Source organism: Haplochromis burtoni, unplaced genomic scaffold, assembly GCF_018398535.1.
Source record: "Haplochromis burtoni strain Fernald_Lab_line unplaced genomic scaffold, NCSU_Asbu1 Contig_29, whole genome shotgun sequence".
NCBI classification, from domain to species: Eukaryota; Metazoa; Chordata; class Actinopteri; order Cichliformes; family Cichlidae; genus Haplochromis; species Haplochromis burtoni.
The window spans coordinates 3,383,229-3,406,190 of record NW_024582390.1 but is presented as its reverse complement, the minus strand read 5'-3'; the positions used below and the strand labels follow the sequence as shown (position 1 = coordinate 3,406,190).

The 22,962-nt window shown below is 39.7% G+C and overlaps 2 protein-coding genes across 2 annotated transcripts in view; both read right to left on the bottom strand.

The window, feature by feature from the left end:
* Nucleotides 1-5,685, bottom strand: part of LOC102295530 (Golgi reassembly-stacking protein 2) — a gene marked incomplete in the record, with an annotated part of 14,018 nt that extends 8,333 nt beyond the window's left edge. Inside the window, 9 exon segments of the mRNA XM_005918142.3 lie at nucleotides 1,191-1,304; nucleotides 1,443-1,526; nucleotides 1,728-1,857; nucleotides 1,961-2,093; nucleotides 3,162-3,292; nucleotides 3,384-3,470; nucleotides 3,574-3,777; nucleotides 3,852-3,932; nucleotides 5,410-5,685. Of these exon segments, the coding sequence (XP_005918204.1) occupies nucleotides 1,191-1,304; nucleotides 1,443-1,526; nucleotides 1,728-1,857; nucleotides 1,961-2,093; nucleotides 3,162-3,292; nucleotides 3,384-3,470; nucleotides 3,574-3,777; nucleotides 3,852-3,932; nucleotides 5,410-5,670 (1,225 nt within the window).
* Nucleotides 5,686-12,682: 6,997 nt separating this feature from the next.
* LOC102296639 (glutamate decarboxylase 1) overlaps nucleotides 12,683-22,962 on the bottom strand; it is a 24,398-nt gene continuing 14,118 nt past the window's right edge. The window contains exons 6-17 of the mRNA XM_042219233.1: nucleotides 22,843-22,955; nucleotides 18,957-19,069; nucleotides 18,474-18,589; nucleotides 18,273-18,352; nucleotides 18,126-18,180; nucleotides 17,592-17,708; nucleotides 17,405-17,469; nucleotides 16,190-16,268; nucleotides 15,917-16,066; nucleotides 15,723-15,830; nucleotides 15,331-15,420; nucleotides 12,683-14,276 (exon numbers count right to left, since the gene is read on the bottom strand). Of these exons, the coding sequence (XP_042075167.1) occupies nucleotides 14,103-14,276; nucleotides 15,331-15,420; nucleotides 15,723-15,830; nucleotides 15,917-16,066; nucleotides 16,190-16,268; nucleotides 17,405-17,469; nucleotides 17,592-17,708; nucleotides 18,126-18,180; nucleotides 18,273-18,352; nucleotides 18,474-18,589; nucleotides 18,957-19,069; nucleotides 22,843-22,955 (1,260 nt within the window). The 3' untranslated portion in view covers nucleotides 12,683-14,102. The remainder of the gene's footprint in view (nucleotides 14,277-15,330; nucleotides 15,421-15,722; nucleotides 15,831-15,916; nucleotides 16,067-16,189; nucleotides 16,269-17,404; nucleotides 17,470-17,591; nucleotides 17,709-18,125; nucleotides 18,181-18,272; nucleotides 18,353-18,473; nucleotides 18,590-18,956; nucleotides 19,070-22,842; nucleotides 22,956-22,962) is intronic.

Here is a 22,962-nt window from a genome sequence, read left to right as displayed (position 1 = left end):
TGATGACATTATCCATCTACATGGCTCAAGGGGTCAATAACATGCTTATGGAAATGATAACAATGAGAATTGTATCCTCACATTTCAAACTAATTGGACACCTCCGGGAGATTTTTAATTGACTTTAGTTCTCTCTCTCATGAGTCCCAAATGAGGGAATATCTTTTGGAAGAATAGTATTCTAAAGACTAAACATTCAATGCAAAGACTAGTTGAAGCTTTTCTAGGAGGATGTCTTATACCCACACTATACTCAGTTTTACTTTTGTCATCTGTCGAGTCTCAAGAACATTTTGGCTAGTTCAAAACAGTTTACACAGGGGTCAGAGGTGAAGCTGGTTGTCTGCCAATCAGATGTTTGGTGGCTCGATCCCTGGCTCTTCCAATCCACTTGTCAGTTTATCCTTGGGCAAGATACTGAATTCAGACTTGACCCTGATGCTGTGTTTGAATGTTATAACCACGTAGACATAGATAACCCACATTTAATAACCAATTAATCAGAGGATCCAGTAAAATGACATAATACACTAGTCAACATGACACATCTGAAGTATGTGTCAAAGCCTAGAGGAAAAATATGAATGGACACAAACAATGGAGGCAAAAATAGAAATGTTTACAGAACTGTAAAAGAAGAAAACCTGTTTTGCTTTTTTTTTTAAATACTTTTTTCCTCTTCCAACCGTTAGAATTTACCAGGTTGAACTGTTGGATACATCTTTGCACAATGTCTCTGTCACTTAACTGTGTTATGAAAAGATCATGTCAAGACTAGAAATGGGAGAAGGAGTGATGTTAATAAGTCAAACCTGTTCCAGAATTTTCAAGGACACTTAAAAGTCAGTCAATCTAAATCCTATAGCCAAGTTTCACTAAATCGCTGCTATCTCAATATTAAAAATAAACCCTTAAACATTTGTTTCTATAAACAAATGTTGGGAACACCAAAAACAGCGAGCCTGCCATCACACTTTTAAAAGCTAAAATGTTACTAAGCTGGGCGTGTTCCATCAAAGTCACTCAGTAGTAATAAACTGTATTTAGCTGGACTATTCTCAGCTGCCTTGGTCGTTACACTGTACGTCTTTACAATACATTTCTAATTTGCATTGGATAGTAAGAAAGAAAAATATCCACGTTAGCCTTTACATCTGAACCCAAGCATGCTTGACAGAACACATTTATACCTGCGGGCTGTATTCCAACTCCCGGTGGCAATGCATGACTCACATCTGGCAATGAGACATTTAGGTTTGGTAGATTAGGAAAAGGTGAAAGACCTCCAGGTAGGGGCATTACGCCTATGCAACAAAAAGAAAAGGGAGAAAAAATAGACAGGTGTAGCAGACTCGCATCATGGATCATAAAGTATGAATTTTACAGACTGTACTTGGCACAAAAACTGGGGAGCTATGAACACCCAATGTAATTTAACCAACCTGGTAGCGTTGGAGCAGGACTGACAGACAGTGGAACAGTTTGTGAGAGGGGTACTTGGTTGTGCAGCGGGACAGCAGGAACTCCTGAAATTATATAATCATATGTTTTATTACATGAGAAAGCGACAACAAGGAGGAGATATTATAGGTTTCTAAATGCCTTTAACTCTTGTTGTTCTGTTATTCCACTTAGGTTTCATTTGAACTACTAATTAATTTCCGTGAGATTTCATCCTCAGATCAGCTCAAATTGTAAATGCTAAAGAGTCAGAGAGGACGGTGTACCTGTATGACTGCTCAGGACCGATGTTGGGTTTGAGCTGACGGACAAGCTAGCGAGACCTTGCTCCAATCCCGTCGAAGCAGAAGACGACACAGCAATTGGAACAGTTGGAACGACGGCAGAGAGGTGGACCTGGTAACCAACAGTGTTTTGTACATTTTAACAAAAGCTGGAAACCAGACAGCATCAAAATGAGATTTACTTCTGGATGCAGTTATTAAAGATGCCAACTTACCTCTGTGAAGCCATCTTTTGGTGAAGGAGGTGGTTCGTAATGAGTCTGTACTGGTAAACTGATCTTCTTACCCTCAGCAAATGGCAGGGTAGGTATCCTGTGCAGGTAACCGTAGCCAATCCCACAGCCTAGACTGCATGGCAGAAATAGAGCAATACTGTGAAGGGGCAGCATCAGAAACATTGTAAAAGAAAAACCTGACACTCAAATTACAGTAGAACTTTTTCAACAATCAAACCCACTGAAACTCAAGATACACCTAAACGTAGGGGTATCATTTTTCTTGGTGGAATGATTCATAACTTTCTACATGTGTAGCAGAAGTATACTCCATCACTTTCTTAGTACTGAGTTGAACCCACTTCTGCCTTTATAATTGCCTTAAATCTTCATGGCGCAGATTCAAAAAAAGCACTGAAAACATTCCTCAGACACTCTGCTCCATATTAACATGATAGCACCAAACAGTTGCTGTAGATTTGCTGCATAACCATGATGAGAATCTCCCGTTCCACCACTTTGGATTGAGCTCTGAAACTCTGGAGGTCATTTAAGTGCGGGGAACTCATTGTCATATTCAAGAAACCAGTTTAAGATGATGTGAGCTTTGTTACGTGTCACAGAGGATGGGTAGACTTACAGGGATGGATATGGTCAACAACGACAGGCCATAGCATTAACGGAAAAAAAAAAAAAGGTTCGTTGGTACTTAAAGTGTGCCAAACGGCAGGATGAATCCATGCTTTTGTGTTGTTTACACCAAGTTTTGACCCTACCATCTGAATGTTGCAGCAGAACTCGGACTCAACAATGGGAATCTTTTTCAAATCATATAGTGTCTAATGTCTAAAGAGTTTGTGTTCTTAGCTTATTTGAGTTATTGATGCCTTGCTATCAGCTTGAAGCAGGCTGACCATTCTCCTCTGACATCAACAGCAGTTTCAGAAATACTCATTAGTCCATCTGGCACCAACAACCACACCAACAAAGGCAGCATATGGCTTTGCATTCAGCACTTTTAATATCAAACACAGTTTTTAAATCCAGAAATGAAAATAAAAACATAGCCTAGAACAAATTCTGCACTTAAATAAACTAGCAGGATTGACTGTAAACTCCCCTCTTACGTAATATCAAGAAAGCTCACAGATTTTAACCAGCAACAGAAACTGGGTGGATCATTTTTTAGTGACTGTCATACCTGCCTTCTCCACCCCAGTCAGAGTTTGGGGTGATGACCACCTCGCGGCAGTTGTCTGCGTCTGTGTTGTAAACGTAGAGCTTTAGCTCCTTCCCTTCATGTGTTTCAATGAGGGAAAACAGATCTTCGCTCTGCTTAAAAACCACAAAATTACACATCAGGTTAACTTGTTCCTGGTTTAATTCCTGCATTAAAAAATAAAATAAAATCTTAAGCAGGCACCTCAGTCATGGCGGTGTCTACTCCTATAATGTAGTCAGCATGCGGCCTCAAACCTGCCAGGGATGCAGGAGAATTCGGCTCCACTTCCTGGACTCAAAAACATGCAGCTATCAACACATGAGATCACAGAAATAAATAAGAACACCCCCCCCCCAATAAAAAGCAGCCTCAGACAGAACCTAACACTCACCAAGACATGCCAAACATTTTCATTGGCTCCCTCGAAGCTGCAGAAGCGAATGCTGACTCCCAGAAGCCCCTGGCCGCCCCACATGTTGCTGGGCGTGACCGTCGTCTCCCGCACTGCCAGCGTCTTGCTGCTATACAACAACATCTTGACGGGCTTCTCCACGTTCATCTTCAGCAGCTCTTTCAGGGTGTCATTGTCCCTGTTCTGTAAAGAAACCAGTATATCCAAATGATTCCTAGGAATATCCGTGACTAACACTGACCTAACCGGAAACTCACCAGCCGAGTGTCGCAGATTGAGATGATAAAATCAAAGAATGGCTCCAGTCCCGCACGGCGACCGGGAGAATTCTCTTGCACCTACAGATTAGAAGGTTTTCAAGTGAAGCAGGTTAATGCCAGTCTTTTAAATATCTGCACACAGGTCCTTGTCACAAAGGACGAGCAGCATTCAATGAAAACCTGTACATCTCTGTTTTGGCACACACTCCTGTGTAGTTTAACATTCCTCTCACTGGTTTAAGACTAGTGTGTCAAGTGAGGTTTCCAAGAAGACTCATTAGTCTCCTTCTTGGAAACTAGCCTTAACTGGTTATTTTACTCCTTCTCACGTACAAAGTCTTGAATCTTCAGGGCATATTGTCTTTTAAGGACCTCATATTACCATAATAACCTAACAGAGCACTTCACTCTCAGATGGCAGGGTTACTTCTGATACCAAAAGTTTCCAAAGTAGAATAGGAGGCCAAGCCTTCAGGTATCAGGCCGCTCTCTTTCTTTTCACGGTTTGGATTTAGGAGACAGGCATCCTCTCTACATTTAACATTAGCTTCAAACTGGCCTTTTTTTGATAAAACCACCCCTTTGCTATGCCGCTATAGGTTCAGGGCTGGTGTGGGACTGCCTGTGATGCACTCTTTCTTATCTCCACTCCCCAGGTGTTTATTTTCCTTCCTCCCTTTCTTAGTATCCTTCCCACCATCATCTAGGTACGCCTAGAGCTGATCACCTGTTTTGTTGGGGCAAGTGTTTTTATGAGTTGTGTTGTTGTCTCATTGCAACTTCATGTCCCTGAATTGTATTTAAAGTATCTTTTTAAGAAGAAGGCTTTTCTAAAACAAACTGAGCTAATGACCCACTGTGAATGAATTATGTTCAAAGTGATCCTTTTTTCTTAATGATCCTTGATCAGTGGGTCTGATTGGACACAGATCTTTGAAGCACAAAATGCAAACATTTAGCATTTTACTTTTAGTGTGGCCCATTTTCCCTGCGTGTAATCTGGTGATGAAACTCTTTAAAAGCTTGGACTGACTGGTGGAGTATAACGTTTTCAAATGAAAACAGTCACACACCCATTTCCATAAATCACGTTTAGCAGCCACACCGGTTATTCTGGCATCATCCAGTCTGCTGGGGAGTGAGGGGACATCTGCTGATTGTCTCACAAACTGCACGTCTGAATGACAATTAACCGTGTCCAGTTTCTAATATGGATATATATCATTTAAACAGTGTAGACCGAGAGGCTATTAGCAGGCTCACACATCAGCGGTTGGTGCTAGAGAGTGGGCGTAGCAGGAGCTTCCATTCAAAGGCGGGGACAGCTAGCCGTTTACAATAAAGACAACGAGCTATGTGAAGAGATTTCTGGGTGTGTCTGAGTCCTCCTCGGGGTCTGTGTCAAACACAAGTCTCTACTAGCATCAGCATTTAGCCAGTAGTAGAGGTCGCTTCCTCTAAAGGAAAAATAACCCTTCTATCCTATCGTTAGCTGCTCCTCCGCGGGCTAACAGGAGGTCACAGTCCGTACGTCCACATTAAAATGTTCTCTTACCCTGAGGACGTGGTATCCCTCTTTGCCTCCACCTGGTATCTCGACGCTCGGAGAGCCTCCCATGCTTCCCCGAGTGCGACAGTCAGGGTGGGACTGACACCTGTGCTGGTTAGTTACGGGATTAGTTAGCAGGCGGCTCGGATCATGCCGCGTTTCCTGTGGCTTTGGTTTCCCAGGACTTCCGCTCATGAGGATGATGATGATAGTGAAGAGGAGGAGGAGCGGAAGGTGCATCCCTCTGTGGTAGCAGGGTTTCATCATCTGTGTCTTTTGAGGTCTGATTATTTGTAAAGTAATAAGATTATGGGCGGAGAGGCTTTAAGCTTTAAATCTGGGTGCTTCAGGGCAGGGGGACCTAATGAGGACGATATTTTGGTGTAATTTCAAATAAGATGTTTCCTGCCTGTGAGCTTTTGCAAAATATGTTTGTTGGCCTTCATTATTTTAGCATAATATTAAATATTCTTAAATAACCGGGTTTATTAAGGGCGCAAAACCCAGGGGCAAGTAGTCTGAATCCATGGTGGTTATAAAATATAAATCATGACATATGCGATGCATTGTGGAGAAGCAGGTTAAGCACATGAAGGGGGAAAAGTCTCCCAGCAGATATATACTTTTAACTTAATCTAGCCACTTTCTTGTGAGGCAAGTCAAACAAGAGAAGCCCAGGTCATGTCTCAACATGAGCAGTGTGACTGGTAACACCTCCATGCGCCAGCTGGTTGTGAAAACAAGGGATTCTGCTCTGTGTGCACAGTTGAAAGTCTGAAACAGCCTCTTCCACCTCCAGATCACGTAGTCTACCTCACCAGCAGGACTTGACTCATGACTAAAAATGTCCTCTTTCTCACTGACATTTTCAGATTAGGAAACCAGACAGTGTGGAGAACAGGAAAGACTGAAATAAGACAGGACGTCACACCCAGTTTCAAGCTTGTCACGTGCAGTGTGTTTGCTTAATTGTTTTTAGTGATAGTTTCATTTAGTTGAAATCATTTGAATCTCTTAGGTTTCAGTTTCAAATCATGTCTGGTGTCGTTTTTTGCCAATTGTTGTTTGCTGTTCTTAAATAAAGTGACTTATGATATTTAAGGTTTGTGGCCTTTCAAAGTTTGTCTGGGGATGTTTTATTCATGCTGAGATTCACCAAATTAAGCGTGAGGTCACATTTTGACAATCGTAATTTAAAAAAATGTGCTGTAGTCCAGTTAAGGCTTCTTTTGCAAATGACCAACCCATGCACCATGAAGATAGAGGGATTTAGTTTGCAGTGCTGTTTGACTAATGCTGAGGATTTTGAATTGTGGATAATTTGTATTTCAATTACATATTATATACATTTTGTGGCTTAAAATTACAAAAATTGGAGAATTGCTGCATTACTGCTGCATTACTGCCTTCTGCAAACACAGTATCAGTTGTCATGCTTTGCCAAAGAGCACGGTGCTACAGTTTAAGATCCTGTCCTGTCACCTTCTGTAACATCAACTTGACTGAGAAATGTCTGTAGAATCCTCAGTTTATTCACATCATGGCTGATTTCATTTCAGTATAGCTCTGCCAGAGCAGATAGGAGAGACCGAAGATGAAAAAAACTATCTCTATGATCAAGCTGTGATGGGAGAGATCATCAGCTCTATAAAGAGCATGAGCTCACGAGTAGATTAATGCATATAAATTTGAATATCTCTGTAGTGCAGCAGCTCTTATCAAATAATTTGAAATAAACTTGCTCGGCGCTGTTATTCCCCTCATCAGTCATCAGTTATCCTGTCAGTCTCCAGATCCACAAGAGCTCAGCCTGATCGTGTGTCTATGCAGGCTGTAAGCTGGATTGTGATGTAAGACAGGAAGTCAGGCTTTACTCTAATAAATTCTGAGATTAATGTTTTATTCTTTATAGTAAAATAATAAAAAAAATACAAATAAGGATTGCAATTTAATTCTGATTTTACAGTTTATTTCATGTAAAAAAAAATTAGGAAACAGTGAAAATGGAAAAGAAATGCAGTTTTCTTAATTATGAAAATACTGAAATGTGTATAACAAGTATTTTTTAAAAATCACACGTTTCCAAGGAAACAGCAGAAAAGTTTAACACATTTGATAATGCAAATGCAAATATTACTAATGTTCCCAGTAGGTTCTGATATGCTGTATGTTTAGGACTAAAAGGCAAGCTACAGCTGAGGGGATGGTAAGCATTCAACCTGCTAAACATCAGCATGTCATATTAGAAAGCATTCAGCTCCAAGCAGACTATAAGGACAGCTGCAAGAGCAACATTCCTACATTACTAATTAAACCAAACAATAAGATGCTCAGTAAGAATTCTGTTTGCTGGTGTAAAAGAAAAACATTTTTAGTTATGCATTTTTTTCTTTTAGACGATCAGTATTTTTTCTGTTGTTAGATGACTGTGACTTTAAACTTGCAGTAACTTAATTTTTCAGGTATTAGTTAAAATGGCCATGAGGAGTTTATGCAAATATAGCTGCTGCTAGAATATAAGACTTCATCATTGCTTCAAGAAAAATGTAAACAACTCATGTGTTCAATCTTCTAAGTAAATAAGCATTTTATTTCAAATTCCATTTAAAAGCAATATGATATCAGTAGCAGGAACAACTTTTCAGATAAAAGCACAATAAATTCTTTGATTTAAAAACTCCCTGGTGATTACCATTTTTATCACTGGCCAAATTATGATGTATTGACTATTTGCATTACTTATTCTCATTATTATTATGATTACTTATTATTATTTTATGTTATTTTCTTATTTTGTGCTGTTTATGAAGTTGAAGGCCTTTGGCTTCATGTCCCTTTCATTTATCATGCACTGTGATCAACAGCATGCTAATAAACCATTCATTCACACTTAAACCTTTCATTGTACACAGCGATTCCTCGTGTCACCTTGTATGCCAGTTAGAAATATGCTTTACATGTTGACGCTTGCTCCTTCCAGAAGCAGATAAATAAACGCTGTATTTCAGCAGCAGCTTGCTGACGCCTGAAAACTGCACAATCACTGATCTGGATCTGGTTCTCAGATTTATACTTCTTCAGTCCCTCAACGAATTTACAGCTAAAGCTGCAAAGAAATGCACCGTCCTTTTGTTCAGGCGTTTTTACCACAGATGCCTAGTTTGAGCTGGTGAGGAAGACATTAATGGCCCCTCTCTGGTGTCCACACACACACACAAACATGCACACATGAACACGCACACTGCATTTCGACACAGAAAGCAAAGCCAGAGCTACAAACATAATAAGCCATTACTGTCAGGGTTACTTGCTTAATGCCGAGCATCTGCGAGAGGTCAGTTTTTGTAGCATGAAAGCATCTAATAAATACATGCTCTCTGCTGACATAATGTACTCTGCTGTTCTGGGAGGTAGAGATAAAATGCTAAGTGAATTAGAAAGACCTGCGTTAAGATGACAAAGCAGTGGAGCCAAATACCTGGACAGGCCTTTGTTGCGTTATTATTATTATTGTTGCTGTTTATCATTTTAATTTAAGCAGCATGGCCAGACACACGTTTCCCGCACTATTGTTCCTGTTCAAAAGAGGAAAACTATGATGGTTCACTGTGTGGTATTGTGCAGAAAACAGCGCCAACACTTCTGCCAAGGGGTTTTTTAGTTCATCTAGCATGCGTGGTAGCAATCACCATGGGGAAACTTGGTAAGCTGCTTTGTAATTGCTCCAGGGCTTGCGCTTATTCCTTTAGAAAATGTCCAGCAGAGACATTTACTAGCAGCCTTTCAATTTTAACAAGCACCACATTAGGTTTACACTCCCCAGCTATGGAGACAAGCAAGTTACAGTCTCTGCACTATTAATTTTCTACTTTCTGCCAGGATTAATCAAGCTGGGGGCGCACAGTCAATAAGAGCAAGCTATTTAGATAAGTTTAACCCATTATAATTACTTTAGAAGTGAAAGGCGCCAAGGTTTGATAATTGATTCTCTTATCACCCTGTTGTCAAGCGAGGCTGCCGTTTGGCTTGAATTTGAGAGCATGCACGGATTTCATTAGCACATAAACACCTTTTAAAGGAGAGAGGAGCACAGGATTATCGCCCTTAACCAAAAAGAATAGAAGCAGGAACATTTTTACTTTTGATAATAAAACATAAATTGTTTGCTGCATGTGTGTATTGATGTTGTGTGGAGAAAAAAGAAGTGGGAGGGGGAGGGGGAGGGCTGGCAAGCAGCCTGCAGTCAATATCATCATCATCATCATTTCATTAGACTTGCCTCACACAATGGGACTGTCAGTATCTATCAGGAAGCTAATGTGGCAGTGATTCCCAGGGGTGGGAGATATATTTGGCACATTGGGAAACCACTGACAAGAATCATAGATATATAAGAGAGGGGAGCAGCAGCTGAGGGGGGCTGGATGGGTAAAGTGGGTGTAGGAGGAAACTTCTGCATTAACCACAAAATATTCAACTAAACCAAAAACGTGTCCGCTGTGGAAATGAAGAAAACAAAACAAAAACACGGAAACAAAAACGCAGAGAGAATGATCACAGCCTTTTATTTCACTTCACTTGCAGTCTCATAACGAGTGCTGAATCCTCAGCGCGTGTGTGCCAGGTGTGAAATGGAGGGTGAACAGACTAGTTCAGAGACAGACATTAAGTGTTTCACGGTCTGGTGTTTAGAGAGGCGGGCCGGCCACACTGCACAGATTACTGCGAAAACAGAGCTGCTACATCCTCCTTTTATTTCACTCCCCCTAATCTTCTTTTCACCAATGTTTAATTATGCCTATAATTAAAACTGATGTAGTTACTGATATTGGATCAAAGTCCTTCAAATATTGTTTCTATAGTGTAAATCAACCATAAACCTCCTCTTTCCACATTACATGTATTAATGGGATAGTCTTACTTGTCTGATGCTATGATGAGGAGCATCCAGTCCGGAGTTACTAGACTGTAACAGCCTATAGTAGCTGAAGATTGGGTTTCATTTGCATTTAATCATTATAACATTCTCCAGCACCTGCTCCCAAATTAGCCATGTTATTATCCTTTGGCACATTTAACCTTCAACAATGCCCCCATCCATAGAGCTGCAAGCCAAAAGAAAAAGCTCTCCCCCTTGTAGATGTGGCAAGAAGTGATTATTTCTTTTGAAATACATGATTATTCCTTTAATTCTCTGCTCTCTGTAACTTTACAAAGCAACCCCTGACATCAGCTCTGTAATGATCGCTGCACTGAAGCGTGAAACGAAGAACCAGCGTCTGCCGGGTGGAGGAAGGGAGGAGAGCCGCTAAAACAGTCGAAATAAAACACAGCCCGGCAGATCCTCGAAATGGGCTCTGCGGGGGGAAAATGTTAAGAAATCACAGTCTAATGCATTTTATGATAAAAGTGTGAGTGATGAGAGAAGTGAAAGGATTGGCAGGGGTCGCTCAGGAAATCTCAGCTGTGAGATGGTCAGCCAATAAAAAGTCCCTCCAGGGTGATTAATCTGACCGGCGACTGGTGACAGCTAAGTGGACTGGAAAGATGTACCAGAAGAAATAAAGGGGAAAATCATGTCAGCTTCTCTTTCTTTTCTCCAAATATTCTGCTACATTTTTTTTCATATGTTCAGTTTAGTTATCAGTGATCCTTTACGTCTTACCCATTTTGATGCATGCAATAGATCTTTGAACCGTGAATATCCCGGAGGCCTTTTTTTTCTTTTGTGAAAACATGATGAAAAATCATTATGATGATGAACTGATGAGATATCCTAGAAACCTGTCTGTCATCTAAGTGACAATAAAGTCACAGCCCTATACACAGTAAAAATATCCTATTAAATTACAGTAAAATACTGGCAGCTGGACTGTCCAGCATTAAACCGTTATTTTACAGTGTTGTTAAATTAAGCTTTACTGTATAATATTATCATCTGTTTCAATCATTTATTTTAGTGTTCCTACTGTGTCCATAAACTGTTTATTACTTTAAAGTGCATCTTTATGGCGACACCAATAGGTCCATAAGTTGTTGGACAATTATCTTTCTAGATGTTTGGGAATCACAGAGATTTTTATACACATCATTCAAATTGACTGAACAAACTAACAGAAGGATTGTTTTTTATACTTGGATGAAAATCCTATTTAGTCACTGACTTCTATTAGCAGTTACATCATCAATGAACACTAGTGACCCAATACTGTTGGCAGCCCTACATGCTCATGTCTCCATCATGTTTAACAGATTATGTGGTATAATTTCATATCATGAGCTGTTTCCCATCATTCTGGCTCAAATGAATCTTGATTTCATCGGTCCAAAGATTCTTTTTCAGAGCCTTGCAGGATCTTTTAGATGTAGATGCAAAGTCTATATTCTGGTCGTTCTGTTCTTGCATGTAACCACTGGCTTGCACTTTGTTGTAAACCCCCTATATTTCCATTCATGAAGGATTCTCTTGATTGTAGACTTTTACAATAATGGCAACATACATTTCAGTCGTACAAGCAAGAACACCTCACCTGGCCATGAGAATGCTTGTCAGTCATTTGTCCCATTATTCGTGAGAATTTGAAATAAAGCAGAAAGTCTGCACTTCAATCATATTTTAATTGTTTCATTAAAAATCTCATGTAATGGTGTACGGAGACAAAACTACACAAACTACATTTTTGACATTTTGACTACAACTGCATTCACACAATAAGGCACATTACTGCATATTCTATCAAAAAAACCTGGTGGTGTATGGGTGTCTTCCTCAAGCTTGGGTTATCTAGAAGCACCGTAGCTTTCCAGCACTGCACTTTTCTGAACAGAGACCTCTGATGTTGAGTTTGGAATCTGGTGGAGCCAGTCTTCCAGGTAAAGGGGGTTACAGCTCTTAATCAATTTATTACCCACTGGGACCACTTTGGACTTCTATTATCACTGGGATGTCTCAGTTATGCAGTGTATATTACATATAGTCAATTCACATAACCATAAAACACACAACTTTTCTTTATTTGATGTATTTGTAATACTTTGAGATCATTTCTGTATTTTTTTCTCCCTCAATGTGCACAATGTGGAAGCCCAGTTTCTGGTAAAGGGATTGGATGTTTGTTGAATATAACTGGATTGTTATAGAAGAAAAATGCTTACTTTATAATAATAATAATTATAACTATTATTGTATGTACAACAGTGGGGTCTGTTCAACCTAAAGGAATAAAGATGTAACACCACTTTTGTTAACCTAAAAAAGCCATTCTGACAAAGAACTGTAATCACAGACACCCTAAAGCTTGTGTTTTTATTAGCCTTGTAGATACACCAGTAATACTTTGCAAATGATTTGCCAAAGTACTTACATTGAATATGACAAGAGACATTGCGTCCCTCTAATTCGGGAGTGTACAGTTGTTTAATAAGGCTTGTTATAGTAGCAAACACTGTGCACTTCATTGTTCAGGCAAAACATAAACAATCCCCATTTCTCAACACAAAAACATTCCTATGGCGACGACGTTCAGACAGACAAAAGTTTGCATATTATACTTTTACTCCACTCCACACATTATAATACAGACAATCATGTGTCCCTCGAATCAAAGCTGCCCCACGATCAAGGTTTAGCATTGTGCTTTTTTATCATTAACAAAGCACCGGCAGTAGTGGCCACACTGCCAGTCAGTGAATCACAATGACATTGCACGGTTACACAACACTGATTGCACTAAAGTTAAAGGCATTAAATGAAGTACTCTTATATAAACATCTGAGTCTCTCTGTAAGGGAGAACAAGGGACATGTACATATTCATAACTCTTCTTTGGTTCACAAATACACTAAAAGACATGACTGTTATTCAAAACATTGCGATATAATACAGCAGCGTTTCCCAAAAAGGAAGGAAGGTAGGTTACAAATAGCAGACAACCTATTCACAATTATAATCTCTCAATATAAATAAAGTCATGTAGCTACCACATAACATATGGTTGATTTACATATAGGATTTTCTCACTGTAAAACTAGGACACATTTGGCACAAAGGCAATGTAACAGTACTTTACACAATCTACACAAAAAATTCTAAAAACACAGCAACCAAGTACAGAACCTGTTACAGTGACTGTGTTATATATATTCCCACTTGTGTATATCAAAGGGAAATATTAGCTAAAATGTCATGGTGCAACTGTCTTAATATTTACCTTTTATCGAATGATAGTTATCACATATAGTACATATATACTATATAGCGCCCCGAACTGTCATCTGTGAAAAAAATATTTAAATTTTAGATCCTGACCAGTCTTTCATTTTTCATAGCAGCTATATACAGAATCATCAAGTGTTCAGACATTCTTGCTATTGCATATTTCATTGAAAAAGTAACCCATGTTAAACTCAGCTTCATCTCCTCTTCATGTATGTTTTTTATCAAGAATACCACTGTGCTTAAACCTTTTCACTCAGAGAACCTGTTGTGCAAATATGTTAAGTATATGTCACGGTTGCAAAAGACAAGAGACAGAAACACACAGGGCATGGCGTTATTATTTGTTGTGCATTAGCAGAAAAGACCCATAAGCAACATCTCTATATGTCTTGAGGAAATAGACGGGATACGAAGCCAAGCCTGAGTCTCTCCAGAGTTGGAAAAGACAAAATGTTAAGAAAAAAAAATACAGGTATGACTCTTACAAGTCATGCCCCAGTCGCTCAATCTCCTCGACCAGGAAATCGATGTCTGACCTGGTGGCGGCAGGGTTGGAGATGACCATGCGAAAGAAGTTGACCTTATCTCCTTGTGGCTGGTAACCCACCATCGTAGTGCCAGACTCCATCATCATTGCTTTGATCTTCGGAGCCACCTGTTGCAAAAAAAAAAAAAAAAAAAATTCAGAAGATTCAAAACACTAACCTGCCACACCACCTATATAATCAACGAATCACATTGCAGCTACTCAGTGCATTAGGCATGTAGACATTGTCACGACGACATGCTGAATTTTCAAACCGAGCATCAGAATGACAAACAAAGGCGATTTAAGTGACTTTAAATGTTGCATGTTTCTTGGTGCCACATGGGCTAATCTGAGTATTTCAGAAACAAATAATGTTCCCACATAACGATCTCCAGAATTCACCGGGAATGGTCAAAAACACCAAAAATATCCAGTGAGTGAAAATATCTTCTTGAGGCCAAACGTCAGAGGAGAATGACCAGACTGCTTCAAGATGGTAGGAAAGCAACAGTGACCACTAAAATAAATAACCACTCATTACAACCAAGGTATGCAGAAGAGCATTTCTGAATACACAGCATGTTGAACCACAAAGCACATGGGCTACAGCAGCAGAAGACCACACTAGGGTGCCAGGAACAGGAAACTGAGGCTACAATTTGCACAGGTTCACCAAAATTTGACAATATAAGATTGGGACAATATTGCTTCGTCTGATGAATTTGTGCTGCAACATTCAGACGGTAGAGTCAGAATCTTGTGTAAATAAAATTAAAGCATAGATCCATTCTGTCTTGTATGGCTGGTTCAGGCTGTTGTTGCTAAAGAACAGTCAAAGTCACCAGTCACCAGATCTCAATCACATCGATGATGTTCAGCTGAAAAGTCTGAGGCGACCGTGTGTTCTCATCAATAGACCACCAAGATCACTGAGGAATGTTTCCAGCACCCTGTTGAATCTACACTACAATTAATTAATCCAGTTCTGAAAGTAAAAGATTGACCAAATTGGTACTGGCAAGGTGTACCTAACAAAGTGGTCAATGAGAGAATACATTCAAAGCAAATGTATATGTATACATATTCATATTTGACTTTATGAATCCATAAAACCTGGCAGAAAAGTGGTGCGTAAATCAATCTAAGAGAGCAGGGGAGCTGCAGATTGAGGAGTAATTACCTTGTGCAACCTCTGACGTCTCTCTTCACCATCAGGTAAACTGCGCAGGCTCGGTGGAATGTACCAGAAGCAGACATTAGTGTGCTGCGGCTGATAAGAGAAAATGGGAACAACATTTGTAATGAGTGCTGATAAAAAGCTGCCTTCTGTATTTTCAGCGTTTCTTGTCAACATGTCAGCAAAGCAAAGCGACCCAATCAATCCCAAAACCAAATTAAGGCATCAAGTGCTGAATTATTGCGGTTATTCATCACAAATGAAAAATATCTTTTGTGGAGCAGAAAACTCGGATAAAATAAAGCACAGACATTTTTCATCTGTTCGAGTTAGCGCTGCAGGGAATCTCTGGATGTTCATTTTTTAAATGTTTGCTGTGGAAACAGTCATCTCACCTCTCCTTTGAACACCATCTTGAATCCCTCTCTGTTTTTGATTTTATTGTAGAGGTAGGCTGACAGATCCAGGCACTTATCAATATGCTGCTCAAATCCTACTGTTCCCTGTGAGGGGGAAAAAAAGAAGCTGTTACCATCTGCTTCTGCATATGGCAGCAAAGCTGACAGAAGCACTGCAGATTAAAGCACACCTTTGCCTTCCACATCAGCCAGAACTTGAAGATATCGACATGCCGCCCACACTGAATGGCTTTGTCACCGGTGTCGTATGTAACGTCGTACTGTTTGTCTGGCTGGAAGAGGTATCCAGCACACATAGAGTTGCAGCCTTGTAACAGTCCCTGCAACGGAAGCGATCGTGATGAGACATGAACAAGATGGTTTTGGTGAAAGTGCACAGATTCGTTTGTGTGTGCAGAGGTGGTATGGTGCGGAGCAGGAAAGTGAAACAAACACATACTCACCCGCTCTCTGACTAGAATGGCAGAGCACTGCAGTGGCACTCCCATCATCTTGTGAGGGTTCCAGGTGACTGAGTTGGCCCTGCAGAGATATTGAAAAAGTAAACACAGCTCTGTGAGGGTGTGGAAATGTGTGTGTGTGCTTATGGAGTCTGGTAGTGAAAGGTAAAAAGACACCGACCTTCTCAAGATTTGAATGTAATAATTTTGCATGTTTGCATTTTGAAATATGGAGTCTGCAATCTGTAGCTGGAGCTGAGAACAGATTGCACTCTTGGCTTAAGACTAAAATACAGATTTTCCAGTTTCCTCTCTGGCCAAAGAAACACACTCTACTAAAGACACTGATTTCAATCAAATGGTGTCTCTTAGTATCTTTGAAATTACTGATGTGTCTCTCTGGGTTTGCCTATTTATGTTCAATGCAACTATTGTCAAACTTTCCCAAAAAGCAAATAAAAAATACTTCTTGAATGCCAGACAGTGCCTCTTTTGACAAGTTTTGAAACATTTTTCAAAATCTTTGCCTGTTTTTTTTAGGACTTGCACTCTTCTTACATCTTATTGAGACAGGAATGTTTAAAATTCTCAATGATAGAACATATAATACTCAAAAAAAGAAAGAAAAAGACATATGGGCTGTCTTAAGGCTCTGCACCTCATTATTTTCTCTCTCTGTAAATTTGATCACATTTATCACAATATATGCTACTCATCTGTATGTGCCTGTATATTCTGGCCTGCTGGTCTTCTCTGAAAAGCTCAAAGTCACATAATTTCCAGCACCTAAATTTTTTAAGTGGCTGAAAGAATAAATGAGGTCACCAAGAATGCCTCTTTTCACTAACACGACATAGCTGAGATCGTCATGAAACAGCTATCCAGAACTTTTGGGTTTTTTTTTTTGCTTGTTGTGCTTCACAAGGCATTCAGATTCTTGTTTTGGCCCTCTTATTGCCTGACTCTTGTCTTTCTCTTTGTGTGTTTTGAGTAAAGTGTGCTTCCTTTGTTAAATTAGAGTGTTGAGATTTTTTTTTCTCATTATATGCAGCTTGAAAACGCCTGGTAGGCAAGCTCTTGATTTGTGCTCATTAGACAAAATGACTGTCTTAAATAATATAGAAAAGATGCTGCTTTTTACAGGCTGAGTAGTGAAGCAGATGTGCAAGAAATTCGTCTAAACCCGTGTTTGCAAGTTCAGGCGATGTGTTCATTTACCTCTCCACTCCATTCAGCTTGTGTCTGTGTTTCCTGGACATCAGCAAACCTCCTCCCCACGCACCCTGCACGGGTCACAACATGGTAATAACACTGAACATATTGATATTGATCATAATGCCACAGCAGACTGCTGATTTGTACAGCTTTGTGTTCATTTTTTCCTTGGAGATCAATATTCTCTTACATCCACATGAAGCCACATATTGTACTTTTCACAGATGTCGGCAATTTCATTGATGGGATCAAAGGCTCCGTAGACGGTGGTACCAGCGGTGGCAGTCACAAACAGTGGAACATACCCCTACGATGCAAAGGCACAGCACACACAAAAAAGAAAGACAATTCTTGGTTGAATTCAGGTTGTTATGTTCTTTTCTTTCTGCCTGATTGTTGACATCAAAGAGATCGGCTAAAATGACGCTCTCTTTCCATCTGCACCTATTGTTGGGGCAAAATTGCTTCCCCATTTCTTCTAGTCTACGCATCACTTTGCCTTTGAAGGAAAGAGATACTTAAAAGCAGAGGGAGCGTCGTATGTGAACAGACAGAAGCATTAACTTTATTGAAATAGCCTCCCTGCTCCAGCATACCGAGTGTTTTCTTTGCTACAAGCAAATTCTGCAGCTCATGTAAGTGTTTCTTATTTTAAGCAGTAGCTGAACAGAGGGAATAAAAATGTTAGCAGGGCGATGTCTGAGTCATTGCTGCAGACATTTACCTTTCGCTTGGCCTCTATTACTTTGGCTTCTAAGTCAGCAGGAATGACTCTCCCTCTGGAAAAGAAGAGGATATGCAGTAGTATCTCATCTAGATGTTAAATATTTTTCCTAAACTATGTGCAGGTAGGTTAAATAACAAAACAAACCTTTCATCTGTGTTCAAAAGGATCAGGTTCTCTGTTCCGAAGCCCAGAGCTGCGCTTGCTTTCTTGATGGAGTAGTGGCTCTGCAGGGACAGGAGTTCATCACTCATCACTATGATGCTGATATTTATTTGCCCACCTAGCGTAAATATGCTCCGGTGGTGAGATGTTAATATTCAGTGACACCGTTAGTGTTTGACTAACATGCTCTGAGGTGAAGAGGACCAGTCTGGGTGCAGCTGCCATGCCTTTGGTCTTCACTTCTGGGAAGAACTTGTATCTGGCAATCATCACACTGTACATGTTGGAAATTGCTCCTCCTGCAGAATCAAAACATGGCTTAAAAATTTGCGACATATGTGATAATATGGATATTTCAAAGGCAAAACTTCTTCTACTACTTTCTTTATTTGTCCCTGACAGTTACTAATAACTTTGTAGATTCACATACTTAAAAATAATTATGATGCATTGATAATGGTAAAGCAGCCAGCTGCATATGAAGCAGTTAATACTAACCTCACCTTTTATTATTTTACACATTTGTAATTTTATAATCCCAATGTCTGTTTCTTTTGTCTTTAAAATGGGACACTTTGCATCATGAGTATAGTTTGATGATTGCATTTTTACTGTTTTCATGCACATGTGCTTCCATTGGAGGTTGATCATTGGTTGAGATTTTACCTGGAGAAAATATCCCATCACCCTCTCCATCTGGCCAGCCAACAATCTCTCTCATTTTTTTCAGAGTCAGCTGCTCCATTAGCACAAAAACGGGGGCGATCTCGTAGGTGAACCTGAACCAAACCAAAAGCAGAGAACTTGAAGAGCTACATGTAAATGAAACCCGGCTGTTTGATTTCCACTTAAAAATGTAGCACAGTCTTTAACTCTAATTAATGTTTTAGAGATGGACAGTATTAGATTAAAAAAAAAAACATCAGCTCAGTTGTGAGGTGAGGGGCAGCATGAAGTGCATTTGGATACTTTAATTGTATACAGCATGAGCAGTAAGTTAATTTTTGGTGACACTGAAAGGGCCAGTCTTGGTCAGAACAAAGTATTTTTTAAAGGAAAGTAGTCATCTGTTATACTCATGGGGTGAAAAAACGGTTGTTGGAGATGCCAGCACTTGGCTGCTGCTTAAAAACAATATGAAATTCATCTTATTTTTGTATGCCATAAAGCTCTTCTTCTTCTTTTAGCCTTTAGGGGTCACCACAGCAGATCATCTCAAGCGGAAATTTTGCAGCTCTGGAAGGATAAGACCAATATGTGCCCATCAGGAGTTATAAGGAGTGGACGAATTCGCCCAGAGGTCAGACCACGCAATGCTCAGACAAACTTAAAACCCCCCACAGAGAGCTACATCTCAGACTCTACAGGCCATGGGTAGCATGTTAAATGTTAAACTTCATGATAGTACAATTAGGAAAAGACTGAACAAGTATGGTTTGGAAGGGTTGCCAAGAAACAGCCTCTCCTGGTGACCAAAGAACATGGCAATGTGTCCTAGGTTTGCAAAGTTCGATTTGAACAAATCACAAGACTTCAACACAAACGCCTCATACCAACTGTCAAGCATGGATGTGGAGGGGTAAGGATTTAGGTTTGTCAAACATAGTCCAACACAAACTCCTCCAAAGTATTCTAAAGACAAATGTGAGGCTATCGCTCCAGCACCTAAGGTTTGGCCTAAATTGACAAGTTACAACAGAATGGGTAAAAAAGGAAAGAATCAAGATGCTGCAAAGGACCGGTCAAAGTCCAGACCTCATGTTGAAATTGAAGTTATTAAAATTTAGTAACTGAACTTTCTCTTCACCCTGACTGTATACGATTTGTCATATAACAAAACAAGATGAAAACCAACAACCTCAAAGAAACACACAGCCAATTTGGAATTGCAGCACAAAAAGACTCATCCAAATTCTCCAAACCAGTATTCTTCTGCTTGCACAAATATCTGTCCATTCATGTAAAGACAGTAACTAAATCATTAGGAACAATGCAGTATGTCACACTGTAACTCACAGCATCTTCAACATGTGTAGACCCATGGCAACATGAAGGGGAAAAAACATAAACAAGTCAGATTCGTTCATGCAGACGAGGCTCACTCATTCTGATTATGTAAGACCAGGATGTGATTGTCAGTCTATTAGTGTCAGTCAATATCTGCCAGGGGTAATTAGGGTTGATAGAGTAATTAATAAAGGTAAATTGGTGTGTAAGCAACCTCCACCCGTGGGTTCAACTCCTCCACAGGGGTGTCGCTAGCAACACAAAAGGTGAGGGTACTTTTTGAAAGCCACATGATGGACTGATGTCTCAACCAATGAGAGGGAAGAAGACTTTGAAAAGCATTAGTCTACTATAAACCTTCACATCTATTACCCTCTAAAAGCTCCACTAATATCTAGATAATCTGTTGTGAAGGATGAGCTCTGCTCAGAAATGATGACAGATCGGTTATAAACTTAAAAAAAAAAAGAAAATTGCCGTCATTTATTGTGCTGAAGGAGAATAACTAAGCTGACCAACGAGGCAAAGGGATTTTTCAGTTTGGCAACCCATAATTTGTTCTTAACAATGGACTGATCTATAAGACATTAATGAACAATTAAGTTATGTCAACAGCCATTTTTTTACAACCCTCTGTCGGCTTTTTTATGTAGCTTAATCACAAGCAAAGTCCAATTTTCATCTGGAGTGCAAGCAGTGTGATTCACAGATGACTTGTCCATGCTGCCAACCCTCCTCGTCTGTTTAGTATATAAGTGGTTTTAGCTGATAGATGCATGTATTGCCATTTAACAGTGAGATTGTAATGTAATGTAAAAGCACTTTTTCTTTTTAAAGATCATTTAATTTCTAATAGGAGACAGGAAACAAGGTCCATGGCTAAAATCAAACCAGGCATCTGACGCTTCTGCGATTTCTACATAAGCTGACCTTTGACGTTCAGGTGGATGATGTCTACCTGAAGTTCAAAAATCACCAGCACATGTAGTTTTATCACAAGCTTTGTCGTTTTCATGTCGATAGCACTTTTATGAGAATGTTTTATTGTATTCTCAGCTCGTTCGGGTCACTAAACCTAAAAAAAACAAAAAAAACAATAAGAGACTTTAAGGTATCATTACACTGTGACCCCGAATGACCTCCCGGCTGATCCTAGCCTCCCTCTATCAAAGGAGTTTAACTTGTTTATGTCTCTGTATTCCAACATGCAGGAAAAATAGACTGGAAAAAGTCATTTCATACTGTAAGTCTTCTGAGTAACTCACTATGATCTCATTGTTATTGTTGCTTTTTTGAATATTTAATACCCGTTTGATGTTTTGGGGGTTTTTTTTAGAATAAATTCCCCCTTAGGAATAATAAAGGTGTCCTTTTTCTCCTATATAAATAAATGATATTTGACTACAGATCAAACAGGTGCACTGACATGTATCCATTAACGTTGACTGTATTGAAGATGTCAGTAAATATAAATATCTGGAATGGGACTGAGAAATTTGTAATGTTTGCTTTATAAAAATTTGTTTTCTTGCATAACTTCATTTGTGGACAGAAATCTAACCGTGCTCTATATGAACATATTCACTAAGCTTGGTAACATTTTCAGTGTGACACTGATTTGTGAGTCCTGTTTGATGGGGTGCTCAGTGATACAACTCGCCCTGTTACAGTGGTACAATGTACAATACTGATTTGATCAGACATCCCTCAGACCTTCCAGCTCTGATAAACAAACCTGCAATGTTTAAGTATTTCCACCTGTTATTTTATTCATCGGCTAGATTTTGCAGAAATTACCAACAAAACTAATCGCTCATCTTTTTTATTTTACACTGATGCATGCAAATGCAGCACTATTGCTATGTATGTTTTGTTCCTTCCCCTTTGAACGCATTAGGTGGCAAAACACCACTCATTCTTCTCAGTCTATAAAGTATGACGTAATGCAGTCCAACATGTCCACAGACTACAGCCCTGACTGCGACCACCTGCACAGTCTTCTCTGACAAAGAGTCATTTAAAACTCACATTCAGGATTGATTGCACTACAGCAAAACTGAGCAGAGCCCCAATAATGGCTGCTGTACCGATCCTGTGAAGGGAAAAGACTCATTTTTCTCTCCCGGCATTGTTATGTCACAGGAACCAGCAGCACATGGAACAAAGACAACATGTAAACTGTGAATGCAAATCAATATGCAATTTAGTTTGCCTGCAGGGCTGAATTATGTGACCACAGCCTAAGCGCAGGACAACATCGACAATACTGCCAGTGAGTAGCCATCTGAATGTCTTCTTTTGTGCTCTTTATTTTCTTGCTTGACTGACAATCTATTAGAGCATGCTGGGCATTCCTCTGCCAAACACAGTAATTACTGTATGTCCCTTGAAGTATTCCTCTTACTGGGAGCCTCTCTCTTCATGGGCCATTAAAAACAGTGAGTACAAAAAAAGAGCGTTAAAATAGGCTGAATCTAATGAACCTAATAACTTCAAAAACATCACATTTTTATTGCGCTGATCCCGGCTGTATTGCAGTACTCACATATTAGTGTTGGCTGTAGATGTAAGCCACTCTCCTGCCAACCCCACAATATCTAATCCGGTGGAGAGCTGGTTAAAGAACCTGGGGTGACCTGCGATTGATGAAGATGCAATAAAGATA